Source organism: Epinephelus lanceolatus, chromosome 12, assembly GCF_041903045.1.
Source record: "Epinephelus lanceolatus isolate andai-2023 chromosome 12, ASM4190304v1, whole genome shotgun sequence".
Classification (NCBI taxonomy): domain Eukaryota; kingdom Metazoa; phylum Chordata; class Actinopteri; order Perciformes; family Serranidae; genus Epinephelus; species Epinephelus lanceolatus.
In genome coordinates, this window is record NC_135745.1 from 1432986 (window position 1) to 1454382 (window position 21397).

Genomic DNA, 21397 nt, shown 5'->3' on the forward strand with positions numbered 1-21397 from the left:
AGCACTCCATCACTCTCCTTCTTGGTCAAAGCCCAAAGCCCTTACACAGCCTGGAGGTGTGTTTGGGGTCATTGTCCTGTTGAAAAATAAATGATCGTCCAACTAAACGCAAACCGGATGGGATGGCATGTCGCTGCAGGATGCTGTGGTAGCCATGCTGGTTCAGTGTGCCTTCAATTTTGAATAAATCCCCAACAGTGTCACCAGCAAAACACCCCCACACCATCACACCTCCTCCTCCATGCTTCACAGTGGGAACCAGGCATGTGGAATCCATCCGTTCACCTTTTCTGCGTCTCACAAAGACACGGCGGTTGGAACCAAAGATCTCAAATTTGGACTCATCAGACCAAAGCACAGATTTCCACTGGTCTAATGTCCATTCCTTGTGTTTCTTGGCCCAAACAAATCTCTTCTGCTTGTTGCCTCTCCTTAGCAGTGGTTTCCTAGCAGCTGTTTGACCATGAAGGCCTGATTCGCGCAGTCTCCTCTTAACAGTTGTTCTAGAGATGGGTCTGCTGCTAGAACTCTGTGTGGCATTCATCTGGTCTCTGATCTGAGCTGCTGTTAACTTGCGATTTCTGAGGCTGGTGACTCGGATGAACTTATCCTCAGAAGCAGAGGTGACTCTTGGTCTTCCTTTCCTGGGTCGGTCCTCATGTGTGCCAGTTTTGTTGTAGCGCTTGATGGTTTTTGCGACTCCACTTGGGGACACATTTAAAGTTTTTGCAATTTTCCGGACTGACTGACCTTCATTTCTTAAAGTAATGATGGCCACTCGTTTTTCTTTAGTTAGCTGATTGGTTCTTGCCATAATATGAATTTTAACAGTTGTCCAATAGGGCTGTCGGCTGTGTATTAACCTGACTTCTGCACAACACAACTGATGGTCCCAACCCCATTGATAAAGCAAGAAATTCCACTAATTAACCCGGATAAGGCACACCTGTGAAGTGGAAACCATTTCAGGTGACTACCTCTTGAAGCTCATGGAGAGAATGCCAAGAGTGTGCAAAGCAGTAATCAGAGCAAAGGGTGGCTATTTTGAAGAAACTAGAATATAAAACATGTTTTCAGTTATTTCACCTTTTTTTGTTAAGTACATAACTCCACATGTGTTCGTTCATAGTTTTGATGCCTTCAGTGAGAATCTACAATGTAAATAGTCATGAAAATACAGAAAACGCATTGAATGAGAAGGTGTGTCCAAACTTTTGGCCTGTACTGTACATAAACATATAGCAACAACTACCTCCTCCTATCCGTGGCATTTAGAGCCCGGATGGAGGTAGACACAAAGGAGAACTTATCACTGTTTTTAGTGGCCAGGGGACAGTTAAGCGCAGGCCAGAGGAAAGCAGCTTATACTCTTGGCTAAGAGGATGAGTATCATTCATACGAATGGATTTCGCTTTCTTAAGCACCTGTTTGTTAAAACTGTCATCCAGGCTATTGAATTTCACGCCAGGTATTTTAGAAGCTACCCATACAAGGTAGTTCTTGTCCTTGCTACCAAGGTTTCCATACCAACAAATGATGGAGAAGGAAATAACTGAGTCGATGAAAGCACTATAAAACATTTTCATCAAAGTTCTATCAACCTGAAATTTGGCGAGCTTCCTCAGACAATCAATGAACAGATTTGAAACAAACTTGTAATTTGGCACTCTCTCAGATTGAAATCTACCTCCTCATCAGTTTCTGCAGATTCTAAAAATGTGAATGGCAACTTCCAAAAAATCTTACAGAGAGGCCCATTCTGTTTAGGGAAAAAAGGCAAATAAAACTGAAGAAGGAGTACACAGGGAGTTGTCATGATATTACTTCTAGGTCACATCCCCTTCAGTTTTCTCTATTGTCAGTTTTAGTTTGTGTGTATGTGAAGAATTGAAAGGCCAGAAATGAAAGCTATGTAGCTTTAAATCAAATCAAATCAATTTTATTCATATAGCATGTTTAAAAACAACCAGAGTTGACTAATGTGCTGTACAAGTTAAAGTGAATGGCACACATATAGCACTTAAAATAATAATATCACCAGTAAATGGCAGTAGAAATTAGAAAGCTAAAAATGTGTATATCTTGAGATTTGTCTTAAAAATGTCAGTAGAGAGAGAACTTTTGATTGAAAGCTGAAGGCTATTTCATAGCTTTGGAGCAGCTACTGCAAAGGTCTGATCTCTCTTACCCACTAGCCTTGATCGTGAGCCAGTTAAAAGAAATTGTCAAGCCTAGAGTTGGAGCAGGGCAGAGGAGTTCAGCAATGTACAGGGATGTCAGCCCATGTATGGCATTAAACACAAATTTAAGAACCTTAAAATCAATCCTGAATTTGAAAGGTAACCTTCACAGGGGTGCTAGCAATGATGAAATGTTTTTTTCTGGTACTAGTGAGAAGTCTTGCTGAAGCATTCTGCACCAGCTGCAGGTGAGACAACAATGACTGGCCAACATCCAGGTACAGTGAGTTGTAAAACTCAAGCCTTGAGGAGATTAATGCAATGGTTACAGTCTTCATTTCATTGAGAGTTTTGAAATTTTACATAGCTGGAAATTCACCACAATCTGTGTATTGATCTGTTTATAAAATTTCAGTGCAGAGTCAAATATGACACCAAAATTCCTGGCATGGACCAGAGGCGGATTCAGGATTGTAGGACATCCAGGGTTTAGCCCATATGTTGAATGAAAAATAGATGCTTTTGTTTTTTGCTGCAGCACCACAACCTTCAAATTACCACCACCTTAAAGCCGAACAAAGGGACTGGAGAACACATAAATTCACACCCTTTAGTCAAGTCAAGATACTTTATTAATCCATAAAAGGAAATTGTAATGTTACAGCAGCATCACTTGCAACCACATACTGGATCGAAAAACAACACTCCAAATAAAAGCAAATCAGTCACAAATCACAGGAATAAAATAAAGAAGGCATCAGTGTTAAATAGGTTAAACGTATGACAAGATAATTGCACATCAGGGGATAAGATCAGACTATTGCCCACTACTGATCATTAAAAAGCCTTATGGCAACAGGCAGAAAAGACTGTCTGTACCTCCTTGCATTTTGGTGGGATCAGCATGCTCTTCCTAAAAACCTCTAATGTATGGCATGGGTGCCTGTCATTGGTCATGATGGCATTCGTAATGTTGAATATTGAGCTATGTAGCAGACTAATGAAACAAACTAAAGCCTTAACCTTCGTATTGTCCTCCAAGGTCAAATTGACCCAATCTTTCCTGACTTTTCTTTCCTTCTTTCTTTCTTTCTCTTCCTTTCTGTTCCTTTCCTTTTCTTTCCTCACTCCTTCCTTCTTTCCTTCCTCCATCTACCTTCCCCTACGTCCCTTTTTCCTCCTACCTCCCTCCTTTCTTTTTCCTTCCTTCCTTATTTCCTCCCTCCTCCCTTGTTTCTTTCCTTCCTTCCTCCCTTTTCTTTTTTGCCTTCCTTCATTCTTCCCCTCCTTCCCTCTTTTTTCCTCCCTCCCTTCCTCCCTTCCATCAATCCTCCTGTCCTTCCTTCCTCCCTCCTTCCTTTCTCCCTCCTTTCTTTCTTTCCTCCCTCTTTCCTTCCTTCCTCTTTCCTTTCCTCCCTTCCTCCTTCCCTCCTTCCTTCCTTCCTTCCATCCATTTTCCTCCTTCCTCCCTCCCTCTTTCCTTCTTTCCACCCTTCCTTCCTTCTGTCCTTCCTTCCTCCCTCCCTCCTCCCACCTTCATTCTTTCTTTTCTCCCTCCTTGCTTCCTTCTTTCCTTCCTCCATCCTCCTTCCTTCCTCCCTATCTTTCTTTCTTCCCTTCCTTCATTCTTCTCCTCCTTCCCTCTTTCTTTCCTCCCTCCTTCCTCCTCCCTCCTTTCCTTCCTTCCTCCCTCCTTCCCCTTTTCCTTTCTCCCTCCCTCCCTCCTTCCTTCCTTCTGTCCTCCCTCCCTCCCTCCTTCCTTCCTTCTTTCCTTTCTCCATCCTCCTTCCTTCCTTCCTTCTCCCCCTCATCCCCTTTTCCTTCTTCCTCCCTCCTTTCTTTCCTTCCAAGTTGAAAAAACGTTTCCCTTTAACTCACAACTCAAATATATTCAGCAGCTGGTTGAAGTCACTTCAGAACACTGATCCAGGGACCATGCCTCACATCCACTGACAGTAGAAAATATGAAAAAGGGGTATTTAGATTGACAATATAATAAATATGTAAAACAATAAAATAAAATGCATCTTATTCTCTTCCAGTACATGTGACCCTGGCTTGCACCTCTGCTGTCTTTTACTGCTCTGTTCTTCACTCCTGTTTTCTCACCCCGGTTCATCTCTTGCCTTCCTCTGCTTTCTGCACAAGTTTTATGACTAATTTCCAATTCAATAATTTTTTTCCAATCAATTTTATTTATAAAGCCCAATGTGACAAATCACAATTTGCCCCACAGGGCCTTACAACATCCCTCTGTCCTTAGGACCCTCGCAGTGGATAAGGAAAAACTCCCCCCAAAAAAAACTTTAACGGGAGAAAAAAATGGTAGAAACCCCAGGAAGAGCAACTGAGGAAGGATCCCTCTTCCAGGACAGACAGACATGCAATAGATGTCGTACAGAACAGATCAACATGATAAATTAACAGTAATCTGTATGACACAATGAGACAGAAAGAGAGACAGAGAGATGCAGGACAGACGGTAATGACAGTAGCTTACAACAACAATAATGAAAGTAATAATATTATAATTATAATTCTGGCTATTATGGTACAATATGTTGAAAGTCTATATTAATATTTGATAGTATACATATGTGATAATAATCATATGTGTATAATAACAGTAGAAATATGACTAATGATAACAGCAGCAGCAGGAGGCATCTGGCAGGACCATGGCAGCAGCACAACCACACACGTCACACTATCCAGACACCGCTGCGATATAGACGGTGCACAAAGGCTCTCTCTTCCATCAATTTGATTAATTGGATAAACACAAAAAAATGAACAACTTTTGTTATAACTAACAAATTTTATTCAATTGTATTCCAAATCAGGCCTATACAACATGTGCAAAAGATATATATTAATAAATAATAATAATGATAATAGATATAATAGATATTTTTTTAAATGTTGCTTGAACAGACCTGAGAGTGCAAAATATATATATATATATATATATATATATATTATCAATCAGATTTTTAATCATAACTGTTCAGGTCTTCAGTTTGAAAGGAGCTGAGTGGTTTAAATAATAGAAAGACTATACATTTATAAAATACAAGGTGATATACAATAATAAAATTGATAAAATATACATTAAATGGCTTCTACAATAGGCCATGGCAGTGCATCATAAAATAGAATCGATTATAGAATTATTTTTATAATCGATTAATCAGGACAGCTCTATTCCCATTTTTGTATCCCTCTCTTAAAAACTGACAAACTTTGAATTTCAGAAATGAAATGAATGAATTGAAATTGAATTTAACTATTTACATTTAAAACCAATGAAATACCCAGATATTTTGTGGATGTAATCTCTCAAGTAACTACTAAACGTCAACATTATATCTATTCCACTCCTTTTCCCCTTTCTTCTTCACTATCCACTCCTTGCCCGATGTGCACCCTTTGTTCAGTTTCTTCATTGCACTCCTTTCCAACTGCTACAATACCTAGAATCTGGAACACAGTGGCTATGTCAGGGCCCCTCTCTTTCTCAGTGGCTGTGTCAGGGACTTTTTTCCCCCTTTCTCTTTCTCCAGCCTTCCTCTCCTTCTCCAGCCATCTCTTGAAGAAATTTTTAGCCACCAGGAGTTCTTCTGGCTTCAGTGTTTGAGAGCATCTTTGGAGAGAAAGGTCGCTGAGGTTGGGTTGCAGGCTTGAATGCCTGACATAAGCTCTTCTGCCACAACTGAAAACTGATGGGTGAGCTCCTGTATCATCCTGTCCAGGCACGGATAAAAAAGCTGACCTCTGAAATCATCTGGGGTGGTTGGATTGGAGGTTGTCCCACAGGCTGACTCCACCACAAATCCATCCAATCTTTTTTGTTTCTAGGACAAACGGGGTGCTAGATGTGATTTTACTCACATATGGTCATGGTGCTCTTGAACACATCTTCAGCCCCAGAGTCTGTGCGGAGATCTGTCAAGGTTTCAATGATTGTCGTCTTGTACTGCGTTGCTCTGCCCAAGTCCAAATTTTCCCCCTGCAGGACCGGTGAAGCCCTTTAGTTATCCCGAGGAGTTTGGCAAACATCACTTGCATGTTGATTGTCTTTGGCTTGCAAAGATTTGACAGGATCCCTTGGGCCGTGGCTGTCTTCATGGTCCTGAGACATGCTAGGATGGCAGGAAGGTTGTTCATGACGGCTTTTACAGACCTCACCTGGCTTGCCCACCATGTTGTGGAGAGCTGCACAAGTTCAGATGGCTTTAAGATAAGATAAGATAAGATAAGATAAGATAAGATACGGAGTGTTGGTGCAGATATCAAAAAGTTGTCAAGGCCCAAAAGACTAAATACTTTTCTGATATAATTTTGAATAACTGTCACAAACCCCGTGTTCTATTTAGTACAATTCACAAAAACAAAAGAATTGACGTGCTCACAAAACTCACAAACTAAATAAATCCAAATGTCAGCACTCACAAATATCATATATATCAGTCTTTTAATAACGCACAGCAGTATCACAAACGGACGCGTTTCAGCACTTGGCTTTCCTCAGCCTTAATGCACAAAGTGGGTATAGCCCACATATCTAACAGACAGGACCTTGCTGAATCACTCCAGCTGGCATGAATCAGTTGATCAACCAATCGGACCCAGAGATCCACAGAACAAGATGTAAAGACAATACAAAGAGTGGCCAATAGGTATGCTGAGCCTACAATCCAATTAAATTAAAATTAAAATAATCAGATGACTATCCTTAGTATGTCAAAAACTATCTCAACAGTGACTGATCAAAAAAAACTTGAACAGATCAAATATAAATACATATGTAAACATCCAGATAAATAGTGACATGAAAAAAGTGTAATCACTCTAAAGGTAAATCCTATATAATGGCTATATCAGCCAAACAAGCAATAATCACAATACAATAATCAAACAATACCAATAAACAGTTAAATAAGTATCCTTGAATTACAAGACCAAAAAGGACAGAAAAAGATAAAAAAAGATGAGTCACCTATCCACAAGACCGAATGGGTTCCATGTTGAACATATTAAATCATGCCAGATGACAAACGTGTACATGCTGATACCCAGCTATGGAATAATACAGGAAACAAACATCTTTCTTTCAAAGTCCAGTGTCATGTAAGACAGTAGCCAGACTAGTATCTCATCAAGACATAATGAGTAATAGGTATAAAGTACAAAAAATATAAAAAATATACAAAAATGTAAGTGGATCACCTGCAGTGTGCCACTGGAAACTGTGGGCCTGGCACAAATACCTCAAAATGCAACAGGATAATTATGTGGCTAGTAAGCAGGATGTCATTCTATGAATATTCCAGTTGGAACATGGCTGGGCAAACTACATACTAACAATAACTAATGTATGCATGTAATGCTGTCAGCTGATGATACACAGGACATCCACAAAATAAATTACGTTCGCAATATACAAGATCAAAACATATTCATAAAAAAATCACATTCATAAAAAACCAGTACCAGTTCTTCATTTAAGCCTCTGGGATGCTCAGTCTGCAAGTGATGTATCCAATAAGCTTCTCTCTGGAGAAGTTTCTTCTGTCTATCCCCTCCTCTCAAAAGTGGTCTAACCAGCTCAATCCCCATAAAGCGTAAACTACAAACTCTATGGCCAGCCAAATTAAAGTGCCTGGCAACTGGAGATCTCTCATCCCCATTTCTGATGCAACTCTTATGTTCAGAAATGCTAATTCTCAGTTCTCTTTTTGTTTTGCCCACATAGTATAAACTGCATGGACATTTCAACAGGTAAACTACATGTGTGGACCGACATGTGATTCTATCCCTGATCCTCATTTTATTGCCTGTGTGAGGGTGTGTGAACTGGTCTCCTTTAATCATAGCGTTGCAGCTTATACAATTCAAACAAGGGAAATTACCCGGGGAAGGAGAACTTAAAAAATGTTTAGGTTTAACATATAGATCTGTCTTAACGAGTCTGTCACTCAAATTATGAGGTTGCTTCGTAGCAAATATAGGATGGTTCACAAACTCATGGCCCACAACGGGATCACTAGACAAAATATGCCAGTGTTTTCTGACAATATGTTTAATTGGCTGAGAGATCGGAGAAAATGTTGTTGATAAAATAACGGGCTGCTTTTTGGGAGGAGGGGGATTAGATAGCAATCTTGTGGATAGATGACTCATCTTTTTTATCTTTTTCTGTCCTTTTTGGTCTTGTAATTCAAGGATACTTATTTAATTGTTTATTGGTATTGTTTGATTATTGTGATTATTGCTTGTTTGGCTGATATAGCCATTATATAGGATTTACCTTTAGAGTGATTACACTTTTTTCATGTCACTATTTATCTGGATGTTTACATATGTATTTATACTTGATCTGTTCAAGTTTTTTTTTTTGATCAGTCACTGTTGAGATAGTTTTTGACGTACTAAGGATAGTCATCTGATTATTTTAATTTTAATTTAATTGGATTGTAGGCTCAGCATACCTATTGGCCACTCTTTGTATTGTCTTTACATCTTGTTCTGTGGATCTCTGGGTCCGGTTGGTTGATTGACTGATTCATGCCAGCTGGAGTGATTCAGCAAGGTCCTGTCTGTTAGATATGTGGGCTATACCCACTTTGTGCATTAAGGCTGAGGAAAGCCAAGTGCTGAAACGCGTCCGTTTGTGATACTGCTGTGCGTTATTAAAAGACTGATATATATGATATTTGTGAGTGCTGACATTTGGATTTATCTATTTAGTACAATTAACAGCTTCCTTAACGTCCCCCAATCCAGTAATCTGGAGGCTTCCACTCAAACTTGTGAAGCTTTTCTCCAATTCTTTGTGGGCAAGGTCGCTTCTATTAGAGCAGGCATCTCACCTCCTTCTTATGACCCATCTGTCACTGCCACTTGCTCTGCTAATTTTTGTCACTTTGAGCCTGTGTCACCTTCTGCTTTGAAGTTGTTGCTCAAATGAAACCCTCAGGTTCCCCCCGCTGATGTTGTCCCTCCTCGCCTCTTTAAAGAAATCTGGGACTCTATCGCAGTCGACCTTTCTAGCATTATAAACAGCAGTCTGTCTAGTGGTATTGTGCCAATGTGGTGTGGTGCAGCCCTTGATTAAAAAACCCAACCTGGATACCTTAGTTTTAAATAATTTTAGACCTATTTCAAAACTCCCTTTTATCTCAAAAATAGTAGAAAAAGCTGTACTTGTACAACTACAGTCCTTTTTAAATACACATGGCATTCTTGAAACTTTTCAATCCTGTTTTAAGCCTCTTCATAGCACAGAAACTGCAGTTTTTAATGATTTGTTTTTAGCCACAGACAATGGGGACCATGCTATTCTTGTACTTTCAGACCTCACAGCAGCATTTGATACAGTGGACCATAAGATCCTCGTTTCTCGCCTAGAGCACTGTGTGGGTATTCATGGTGCTGCTTTAGAGTGGTTTTGGTCTTACCTGTCTGAGAGAAGTTTTTATGTTAACCCTGGGGATTATAAATCATCATGTGCCCCTCCCCCTTATGGAGTCCCCCAGGGGTCCATTCTAGGGCCAATCCTCTTCTCTCTATATCTGCTCCCTTAAGGTGCTATTATTAAAAAACATGGCATCTCATTCCATTTTTATCAATCAATCAATCAATTTTATTTATAAAGCCCAATATCACAAATCACAATTTGCCTCACAGGGCTTTACAGCATACAACATCCCTCTGTCCTTATGACCCTCGCAGCGGATAAGGAAAAACTCCCCCCAAAAAAAACCTTTAATGGGGGAAAAAAAAACGGTAGAAACCTCAGGAAGAGCAACTGAGGAGGGATCCCTCTTCCAGGACGGACAGACGTGCAATAGATGTCGTACCGAACAGATCAGCATAATAAATTAACAGTAATCCGCATGACACAATGAGACAGAGAGAGAGACAGAGAGAGAGACAGAGAGAGAGATGCAGGTAATGACAGTAGGTTACAACAACATTATTGAAAGTAATATTATAGTTATAGTTCTGGCTACTGTGGTACAATATGTTGAAAGTATGTATTAATATCTGGCAGTATACATGCGTGACAATAGTCATATGTGTATAATAACAGTAGAAGTATGACTAATGACTAATGATGGCAGCAGCAGCAGGAGGCATCTGGCAGGACCACGGCAGCAGCACAACCACACACGTCACGCTGTCCAGGCACCGCTGCGATATGAGTTAATCTGAGAGACAGTGGAGCACAAAGGCTCCGGAGAAGAAGCCGAGTTAGTGACATCCAGAATGGCCGAGTTAGCAAGATGCAGTAATAGAATACGAGAGAGAAGGAGAGAAGGTGCCCGGTGTATTATAGGGGGGTCCTCCGGCAGACTAGGCCTAAGTCAGCCTAACTAGGGGCTGGTACAGGGCAAGCCTGAGCCAGCCCTAACTACAAGCTTTATCAAAGAGGAAAGTCTTAAGTCTAGTCTTAAATGTGGAGACGGTGTCTGCCTCCCGGACCGTAACAGGAAGATGATTCCACAGGAGAGGAGCCTGATAGCTGATGGCTCTAGCTCCTGATCTACTTTTAGAGACTTTAGGGACCACGAGTAACCCTGCGTTCTCAGAGCGCAGTGTTCTGGTGGGATAATATGGCACTATGAGCTCACTAAGATATGATGGAGCTTGACCATTTAGAGCTTTATAAGTTAACAGTAGGATTTTAAATTCAATTCTGGATTTTACAGGGAGCCAGTGCAGAGAAGCTAAAACAGGAGAAATATGATCTTGTTTCTTAGTACCTGTTAGTACACGTGCTGCTGCATTCTGAATTAGCTGGAGAGTTTTTAAGGACTTACTAGAGCTACCTGATAATAGAGAGTTACAGTAATCCAGCCTAGAGGTAACAAAAGCGTGGACCAATTTTTCTGCATCTTTTCGGGTCAGGATAGGCCTAATTTTCGCAATATTATGCAGATGAAAAAATGCAGTCTGTGAGGTTTGTTTTAAATGAGAATTAAAAGACAAATCTTGATCAAATATTACTCCGAGGTTTCTTACGGTAGTGCTAGAGGCCAGAGCAATGCCATCTAGAGAAACTATGTCATCAGATAAAGAGTCTCTGAGTTGTTTGGGGCCAAGAACAATAACTTCAGTTTTGTCTGAATTTAACATCAGGAAATTGGTGCTCATCCAAGTTTTTATGTCTTTAAGGCAGTTATGGAGTTTAGTTAATTGATTACTTTCTTCTGGCTTCATCGAGAAATACAACTGAGTATCATCCGCATAACAATGGAAATTTATAGAGTGATTTCTAATGATGTTACCTAAAGGAAGCATATATAGAGTAAATAGGATTGGTCCGAGTACAGAACCTTGCGGAACTCCAAAACAAACTTTGGTACGTAAGGATGATTCATTATGAACGTCAACAAACTGAAAACGATCAGATAAATAAGATTTAAACCAGCTTAGTGCAGAACCTTTTAGGCCAATTAAGTGATCCAGTCTCTGCAGTAGAATTTGATGGTCAATTGTGTCAAACGCCGCACTAAGATCTAATAAAACAAGTACAGAGACAAGTCCTTTGTCTGAAGCAATCAGAAGGTCATTTGTAATTTTAACTAGTGCTGTCTCAGTGCTATGATGCACTCTAAATCCTGACTGAAATTCCTCAAATAAATTATTGTCATGGAGAAAATCACACAGCTGGTCTGCGACTACTTTCTCAAGGATCTTTGACATAAAGGGAAGATTAGATATTGGTCTATAGTTGGCTAACACCTCTGGATCCAGGGTGGGCTTTTTTAGTAGAGGTTTAATTACAGCTACCTTAAAAGACTGTGGTACATAGCCTGTTAATAAGGATATATTGATCATATCTAATATATGAGTGTTAACTAAAGGAAAGACCTCCTTAAGTAGCCTAGTTGGGATGGGGTCTAAGAGACACGTTGATGATTTAGATGAAGAAATCACTGCTGTCAATTCTTGAAGAGAAATTGGGGAGAAGCAATCTAAATATATATTAGGTCTTACAGCTGTGTTTGAGGTTAGATAGGTACTATCTGAGGACAAGAGGTCATGAATTTTGCCTCTAATAGTTAGAATTTTGTCATTAAAAAAGCTCATAAAATCATTACTGCTAAGGGCAAGGAATACAAGGCTCAATAGAGCTTTGACTCTCAGTCAGCCTGGCTACAGTGCTGAAAAGAAACCTGGGGTTGTTCTTGTTTTCTTCTATTAATGCTGAGTAATAGTTTGCTCTGGCATTGCGGAGGCCCCTCTTATAAGTTTTGAGACTGTCTGTCCAGATTAAACGAGATTCTTCCAGTTTGGTTAATCGCCAATTCCTTTCAAATTTTCGCGATATTTGTTTTAACTTACGGGTTTGAGAGTTATACCAAGGAGCGAACTTTCTTTGCTTTTTTAACTTCTTTTTAAGAGGAGCTACAGAGTCAAGTGTTGTTCGCAGCGAGCCTACGGCGCTATCGACAAAATGATCAAAGTCGGTACAGGAAATCTCTGTTACTGAGGGACTTGGTATTGAATTTAACGACGGAGTAATCTTTTCCTTGAATTTTGCGACAGCACTATCTGATAAACATCTAGTATAGTAACTGTTGCTGAGTGTCATGTAATCGGGTAAAAAGAAATCAAAAGTAATCGGATAATGATCCGATAGCGAGGGATTCTGTGGAAAGACTTTTAGGTTATCAATTTCAATTCCATACGTCAGAACTAGATCGAGGGTATGGTTAAAACAATGAGTGGGTTCATGTACACCCTGACTGAAGCCAATGGAGTCTAATAATGAGATAAACGCGGTAGCCAGGGAGTCATTATCAACGTCGACATGAATGTTAAAATCGCCTACAATAATAACTTTATCTGATTTAAGAACTAAACTGGATAAAAACTCTGAGAATTCAGATACAAATTCAGAATACGGGCCAGGAGCACGGTACACTATAACAAATAAAAGTGGCTGCGAGGTTTTCCAGGTCGGATGTAAAAGACTAAGAACGAGGCTTTCAAATGAATTATAATCTAGTTTAGGTTTAGGGCTGATTAACAGACTAGAGTTAAAAATGGCTGCAACTCCCCCTCCTCGGCCGCTGCCTCGAGGAATGTGGGTATTATTATGACTGGGAGGAGTGGATTCATTGAGACTGACATATTCATCTTGACACAGCCAGGTTTCTGTGAGACTGAGTAAATCAATATGATTATCTGATATTAATTCGTTTACTAACACTGCTTTAGACGATAGAGACCTGATATTTAACAGTCCGCATTTAATTCTCCTGTTTTGTCTTTCTGTCACAGAAGAGGTTTTAATTTTTATGAGGTTGTTATGCACAACTCCTCTTTGTTTAATTTTAGATTTAAATAATGTAGGTGGTCGGGGGACAGACACCGTTTGTATAAAACTATGAAAACTATGGCTGGGTAACTGAACTAGAAGCTCAGAGAGGCGTATAGGACTGCGTCTCCGAGTCCTGGTCTCAACTCTGGGTTGTCAGGGATTTAAATTACTAATAAAGTTTGCCAGGTTCCTAGAAATGAGAGCAGCTCCATCCAAAGTGGGATGAATGCCGTCTCTCCTAATAAGACCAGGTTTTCCCCAGAAAGTTTGCCAATTATTAACGAAACCCACATCGTTTGCTGGACACCACCTGGACAGCCAGCGATTAAGTGATGACATGCGGCTAAACATGTCATCACTGGTCAGATTTGGGAGGGGTCCAGAGAAAACTACGGAGTCCGACATCGTTTTTGCATATTCACACACCGAGGCAATATTAATTTTAGTGACCTCCAATTGGCGTAACCGGGTGTCATTGCCGCCGACGTGAATAACAATCTTACTGAATCTACGTTTAGCTTTAGCCAGCAGTTTTAAATTTGACTCAATGTCGCCCGCTCTGGCCCCAGGGATACATTTGACTATGGCCGCTGGTGTTGCTAACTTCACGTTCCTCAGAATAGAGCTGCCAATAACCAGAGTTTTATCCTCAGCGGGTGTGTCGCTGAGTGGGGAAAAGCGGTTGGAAACATGAACAGGCTGGTGGTGAGCCGTGGGCTTCGGCTTGGAGCTGTGCTTCTGGCGAACCGTAACCCAGCCTCCCGGCTGAACGGGAGTTGCTGGAGGACCGCTAGCAGAGGCTAAGGCTATGCTAGGCTATGTGGCTCCGCACCAGCTACAGGGGGCTGGCTAACTACCGCAGCTACTGAATGGTTTTCCATGGTGTGGAGCCGCGCTTCTAATTCACTAAGCCTCGCCTCCAACGCAGCAAATAAGCTACACTTATAGACCCGTTCACGGTTTGTACACAATGATGACGTAGTACGTATGCGCGCGCATTTTGGCAACGGAAGTATGGCGGAGATCGACAGTTTGTCAAGCTATGCAAGGGGATTATCAACAAAAGATCGCGAATGTTACCTCAACAAGTTGACTTTGACAAATGGTGTCCGACTTCCAGATCCGTGTGCTATTAATGAGTGGGTTGAAGACGTTAGCAAGTGGCCGAATATACAGTGGCCAGATATATATACGTATTTAATTGAGAAACCGAGCGTGTACACCAGAGAGAAATTACGAGCCTATAAATCGCTGGATGCTTATGAGTATGTTGTCTGTGGTCATGTACAGAACGTCAAATACCATGACATAGACTCAGAGTTTTGTGTGTTGAAATCAGAAATTCTCCCTAGTCAAAGACAAGGACACAAGACAACGATGTATGAGGCTTGGGTTATAATCAACCAACGAGAAAACTACGTCCTCACAGCGAATTGCACCTGTATGGCAGGGTAAGTAACCTATTATTTGGTGTTGTGGGCTTGTAGCTAACATAGTTCAGAGCTCTATGATATAGTGGTTATGCAAACATGAATTATGCTTCTGTTTTACTGTCCTTTCAGGTTATCATTATGGATCAGCCAGTATGTTTATTATGTTTTTGTGAAATTTCAGGCTTGGGTCATGCTGCAGCCATGCAGCTGCAATATTATTCAAAGTTGAGCTCTATGTTAGGATGGGAAGGACAGAGAAAGCAGCAGTTACTTCTGGAGTGTGCATGTGGAAAGACATCAGCAGGAAAGAAGTCAGACCAGCTCCATTGAGGGAAATCAGCTTCCACAAACCAAAGAGGCTAGGCAGGCAGCTTCCAGCAGCTTCAACATCTGCTAGGAAGAATAGTATCACACCCAGAGGCATGTAATAGTTGACAGAGCCTAGATAAGTTTCCATTTGCCATAGTGCATTTAAATAATTCTCAAGATTTCTCCTCATTGTTTTGACACCATAATGTAGCCTGAGAAAGGTGTTACTTGGTGATTCAGAGATGAAAAACCTAAAGGCCTACAGACACAGTTTGAATAATGTCAGTATCATTTGTTATGTTAGTTTGAATATGTCTGTGCATTTGTCTTCAGATTACTGATTCTAGAAATTAGATTGTTTGTTATCTATTGTACACCTGCGTGTTTAAAGCTCTGCTTAACTGGTTTAAGAAGAATTCAGTCAGTATTCTTAAAATGTGAATATTATGCAGCACAATAATTGTGTCTTTTTGTTGCTCTTTTATCAGTGTTGACAGATGATGACATCCGGGAACTGCAGGTTGTGGACCCAGGTGCTGCAGTGCTGACAAGCCTGGAGAATAGTGACACTGACACTGCATCATCTGACACTGATTCAGAGGAGCATCCAGACTTACCTGAGCCCTTGACTGCTTTATTTGATGCAACACTCAGGGAACTCACACCACAGGAAATGCAGGTGAAATGTGAGGATACATTTCACAGACTAAAAACTACACTACAACCTCATCAATGTGAGAAACTGGAATTTGTGACACAGCAACAGTCAAGGTCAAAGGAGTGGCACACCTATAGGGCTGGTCGGATCACAAGTACCAAATTTCACCATGCGACCACAACTGACAAGATCAGCAAAACATACCTAAATGATATAATGCAGTACAGCAAAACACAGTTAAATGTCCCATCTGTGCTCTGGGGTGAAAACATGGAGGAAATGGCAAGACAAGCCTACACTGCATTTATGTCCCAAAGCCATCCAGATTTCAGCATTAGCTCATGTGGCTTAGTAGTGCAACCTTCTGAGCCACACCTTGGATCATCGCCAGACGGGATAGCAAGATGTACCTGCTGTGGCAAAGGGGTGGTAGAGATAAAGTGTCCCTACAAATACCGCAATAGCCTTCAAGGATGCACAGAAGACAAGCAGTTTTGTCTGGACAAGTCATTCTCATTGAAACATTCACACCCATACTACTATCAAACTCATCTTCACATGTTTGTGTGTGATGTTAGCTACTGTGACTTTGTGTTGTGGACGAAGGAGGAGTTCATTGTGCAACGTATCCTAAGAAATGAGGAGTTTCTGCAGGAGGCTTTGCCAAAAGCACAAGACTTCTTTATCTCGAGTGTGTTGCCTGAACTACTGACAAGAAGACATGACCCTGTATTGGTGTCACAGAGAGCCTGCAAATACTGTGAAAGGCCAGATTTTGGCAAAATGATAATCTGTGTCAAATGCAACAACCGCTTTCACTACAGCTGTGCACAGATCAAAAGGAAGCCAGCAACATGGTTATGTAGGAAATGTCTGAGAGTTGAGGCCTGAATGCCTTCATTTAGAACTGGGCAATATATTGATATTGTGATATGAGACCAGATATGGTCTTAAATGTTGGATATGGATTGTCTTTTCCTGGTTGTAAAAGTTGCATTACAGTTAAATGTCATGTTCGAACCTACCAGACTGTTCTGTTCTATTATTATTATGATTGCCTTTAATGTCTTAGTCATTATATCCACAGTACTGATTATTATAGATCAAACATCTCATTGTGTAAATATTTTGTGAAAGCACTAATAGTCATCCATATTGAGGTATTTGGTCAAAAATATCAATCTGAATCTGGTCCATATCACCTAGACCTACATTTATTAAAGTTTGAAACAATGAATTCATCAGCAGCCTTTTCCTTACATTTTATGTTGTTGTTATTGACTGCTGTGTGTAGATGCACTTCAGTGCAACAAGACATTTAAAGTTTTATTCTGTAATGCTATGTATGTATGTATCCATAGAGATAATTTGCGACCTAAAATTAAGGAATATTTGACAGATTTGTTTATTTACACTACTGTTTACAACATACAGAACCAGTTTGATTCTAATATATTGTACATACTCCTACTTTCCATGTTGTTAATGTTTAATCACACTTTAATGGCACCTATGTTGTTTGTATACATTTCTCAAATGGTTATTTTGGAATGAAACTCTGTTAATAACATCATTACAAATAAAAGTGATACTGCACTCTGAATTGTTGTAGTCTGAGATAATCTGGGGGAAAAAGGACCATTAGACACATCAGCGGCAGCCAATGTTGGAAGGTTTATTATAATTCAGTTTTAAGTACAGTTTTAAGTTTTAAGTACAGTAAATACATATTTTACAGATGTAAATCACTTTATAACTCATACATGGTTATGGGTAACTCATTTGGGAACAACACTCTTACAGAGGTTTGTGAGGGCACCACATACAGTCACAACATCATCTAGTATGTTAACCTGCGACACTGGAATAACTGTTTGCAAAATCTTAAAGTTCTTCCACCGACCAATAACTCGTTCCACATGGATCCTCACACGAGAAAGTTGTCTAGATGTGTCCACTTCCTGTGCAGAAAGCTGCTTTTTTCCTTTGGTGAAATGAGGGATACGAAGGGTTGCACCATAAGCCGCAAGCTCATCTCTGATGAGAAATCCTCTGTCTGCTAAAACCTCATCCTTAGGCTCCAAAAGTTTGAAGAAACCTGACTCTTTAGTGATCTGCTTGTCTGAAACCCGTCCACCCCACCCAGGAGACAGAAATGAAATTGCACCAGCTGGAGTGATGCCGATCAAATATTTAATGGTGTTGTTGTGTTTATAATTTGACCATGTCTGGGCCCTGGCAGTCAGATTACTAGGTCTAGCTATGAAAATTTCAGTGCAATCTATTATGCACCGGCATCTTTTAAAGTTGCGCTTGAATATTTTTGGCATATTTTTAAGTATTGCCCCCTTACTTGGCCATTTAATGAGTGGCTTGAGGACCACGGCCATAGCAAGGACCCAGCTCCGCAAAATATTTGATACGGTGGTTTTTGATACCTTAAATCTATATGCCAAGTCAGTATTACTTAGGCCCAACCTTAATTTCATCAATATAACCAATAGGTGGTCCTCTACTGTAAGTTTTTGGCTAATTCTTTGTACGCTGCACGTTATTTTTGTAAGCAGCCACTCAAAGATCACGGAGGTCAGTCCTGTGAGAAAAATCAATTGTCCAGTGTTGCACTTAACAGTGGTATAGGAAAATGTAGATTTTTGCAGCTCCTCTTTCAGCTTTACATTTTCAGCTCGTAGTGTGTCAAACTCCTGTCGCAGGTTGACATACTCCTCCTGAAGTTGACTGTGTCTCAGGTTCAGATCATCGTACTCTCTCCTTGGAACTGGGATATCCTCCTCAGCTTTAATATAGAAAAGTGAAAAATTAGCATGTGCTGCAACCAATGCAGACAAGTTCACAATCCAGGGTTCTCACACATTTTTACCAATGAATTTTCAAAACTTTTCCATGATGTTTCCATTATACTTTGCCCCATTCCCATAACTTTATTTAAGTACTTTAAAATAGGTAGGCCTATATTGTAGTATGATTACAAGGGGAGTAGGAGAACAGGAAAAGAGGGGAAGAATAAGAGGAGGAGGAGGTGAAGCGAGGGAGAAACAATACCCCAAAACAGTGTGTATTAAAAACTTTTCATAAACATTGTTAATTCCAAAACCACTTCAAGGCCTGGAAAACTGTTCTAATTTAATAACTTCTCCTGGAATTTCATGACGGTGGGAACCCTGACAATAGGTCAGTTAACTGTAAGATTAAATATATTCATACCAGGACAATGATCCATACTGCATTCTTGTTCTGGAGTTTCAGAATGAGCAGGTTGATTTACTGCAGTGTTAGGTCTGTCATCTCTCCTCCTTTTCCTATGGTACCTACAGTAAAAACAGCAGAAATTTACAGTTAGACTAATCCATATCACAAAACAGCAGCTGTAGGCACCAAAGCTTATGCAAGAGAGGAAAACAAACTAAAAAAACGACTGAGAGGGGGGCAACTCTAATTAGTCTTACCTGTCCATCTTTGCCTCGGGGTTCTGGCTTTGTTTTGTGTACACAAACACAGAAGGCACAAAATCAGGACTACTAGAGTCCAATGATGCCTCACCTGCAAATAAAACACACACACACGTTTGTTTACTAGTCAAATCTAACGCCAGCTAGTCATCAAAGTTTAGCTGCATTTGATTATTATTCTACATCGTACAGACAATCACTAATGTAAACCAGGCTTTCCAGTAAAATCAAAGAGTAGATAGATAACCTTACCTGATACAAAGTGGGCGCTGCAGACGCGAGCATTTTTGATTATGTCCTCATTCCAGTCAACACGTTTAATCGCTTGCAGCCACAGACGCCGCCAGTTGCTCTGAAACGGTCGTGATCCTGTCAGAATCCTGTAAAACTTTAGTCCGCCGGTGGAATATCGATTCTGACAACCGTACACGCAACAACCAGACATTTTGATGCTGGAAACAGTTTTTATCCACTTTTAAATGCTTGCTACCTCGTCTGAGTCAGTCAGAACGGCTGGGGAACGCTGGGGAACAACACCACTTCCGTTGCCAAAGTGCGCGCGCAACTATTTGATGACGTTGGCCGTGAAGGGGTCTATTACAGTTACCACTGTCGCTAAAGGAGGCAGAGGCATAACTGAACATTTGGCACACCGAGCAAGAAAGAGCAGAAGGAGAAGCCATTGCTAGCTGTAAAGCTAATGTAGCTACCAAGGCTAGTAACGTGCAAACAACAGCTAAGAGATTAGCGAGAAATTCGTAGAAAGGAGGAGAGCTATAAGTGCTTAAACAGAACCACTGTGGGTTAAGACTTGAAGTAGACGTTAAAGCAACTGAAGTGAGAAAGCAGGCTAGCAGAATTCACCAGAGCAGTACAGAGACGCTGTCACAGAAACACCGGAAATGACACAACTCGCTTACCGCAATACGTCAGCACGTCTTGACTGAAGCAGGTCAAGACAGTGAAATCTACATGCCCCTGAAAGCTAGTGACCCTCATTGTATAGAGCCCTTGTCTGAATGTCTAAAGGACATTAAAGCTTGGATGGCTCTGAACTTTTTAAATTTTAATGACAGTAAAACCGAGGTCATAATGTTTGGACCTGGTGGTGCCTCCAAAGCCCCTCTTGACCTGGGCTCTCTTGCTCCTTACGTCAAATCCACTGTGACAAATCTCGGGGTTAAAATCGATAATTGTTTTAAAATGGATAAGCAGATTAATTCAGTTGTAAAATCCAGCTTCTTTCAGTTAAGGACTTTATCAAAGGTTAAGCCTTTCCTTTCTTTTAATAATTTTGAGAGGATTATTCATGCATTTGTCTCCACCCGACTTGATTATTGTAATGCCCTTTATGTTGGTGTTTCTCAGTCCTCCCTCTCTCGACTCCAGTTAGTCCAGAATGCTGCTGCTCGACTATTAACTGGAGCACGCAGGCGAGAGCACATTTCCCCCATATTGGAGTCCCTCCACTGGCTTCCTGTATATTTTAGAGTACAGTTTAAGATTTGATTGTTTACTTTTAAGGCTTTGAATGGGCTGGCCCCATCCTACCTTTCCGATCTTTTGAAAAAATGTGTTTCATCACGGTCACTAAGATTGGCGACCACATCACTTCTTGTTGTCCCAAGAACAAGGTTAGCGCAGAGGGGAGACAGAGCCTTTGCAATTGTGGCCCCCAATCTCTGGAATGAACTGCCCCTCCAGGTTAGACTGGCAGATACCCTCCCTGTTTTTAAATCTCGTTTAAAAACCCACCTTTTTTGGTCAGCTGTCTCTGCCCCTGTATGAGAGTTGGCAGCCTTTTGTTGTCTTATTTTGTGTTTTCTTTTCTTGTGTTTTATTTATTGACTTTTTGCATATTATATTTGATGCACAGCACTTTAGTCAACGCTGTTGTTTTTAAATGTGCTATATAAATAAATTTGTATTGTATTGTATGATGTGTGCACACAAAAAAATCAAAGCTACATTGCATCCCCCTTGTTAAAAATTAACAACTCGACCACTGCCTC

The 21397-nt window shown here is 40.5% G+C and overlaps 3 protein-coding genes across 4 annotated transcripts in view; 2 read left to right on the forward strand and 1 right to left on the reverse strand.

The window, feature by feature from the left end:
- Positions 1 to 21397, forward strand: part of LOC117271561 (voltage-gated inwardly rectifying potassium channel KCNH6-like) — a 414055-nt gene that overhangs the window by 159736 nt on the left and 232922 nt on the right. The window lies entirely within an intron of this gene.
- On the forward strand, positions 14466 to 17386 carry LOC144465056 (uncharacterized). Of its 2 annotated transcripts, XM_078172865.1 has the most exons (3): positions 14466 to 14966; positions 15130 to 15368; positions 15746 to 17386. In XM_078172865.1, exons 1-3 carry the CDS (start codon positions 14503 to 14505, stop codon positions 16804 to 16806), a joined length of 1764 nt encoding a protein of 587 aa, XP_078028991.1. In that variant the 5' UTR covers positions 14466 to 14502; the 3' UTR covers positions 16807 to 17386. The 2 variants fall into 2 exon arrangements, 1 of the variants encoding a protein (XP_078028991.1); XR_013492414.1 differs by lacking the exon at positions 15130 to 15368.
- The window catches only part of LOC144465027 (uncharacterized), a 38119-nt gene continuing 34276 nt past the window's right edge, over positions 17555 to 21397 (reverse strand). Inside the window, exons 2-5 of the mRNA XM_078172843.1 lie at positions 19638 to 19800; positions 19383 to 19476; positions 19141 to 19244; positions 17555 to 18712 (exon numbers count right to left, since the gene is read on the reverse strand). Of these exons, the coding sequence (XP_078028969.1) occupies positions 17694 to 18712; positions 19141 to 19244; positions 19383 to 19476; positions 19638 to 19800 (1380 nt within the window). The 3' untranslated portion in view covers positions 17555 to 17693. The remainder of the gene's footprint in view (positions 18713 to 19140; positions 19245 to 19382; positions 19477 to 19637; positions 19801 to 21397) is intronic.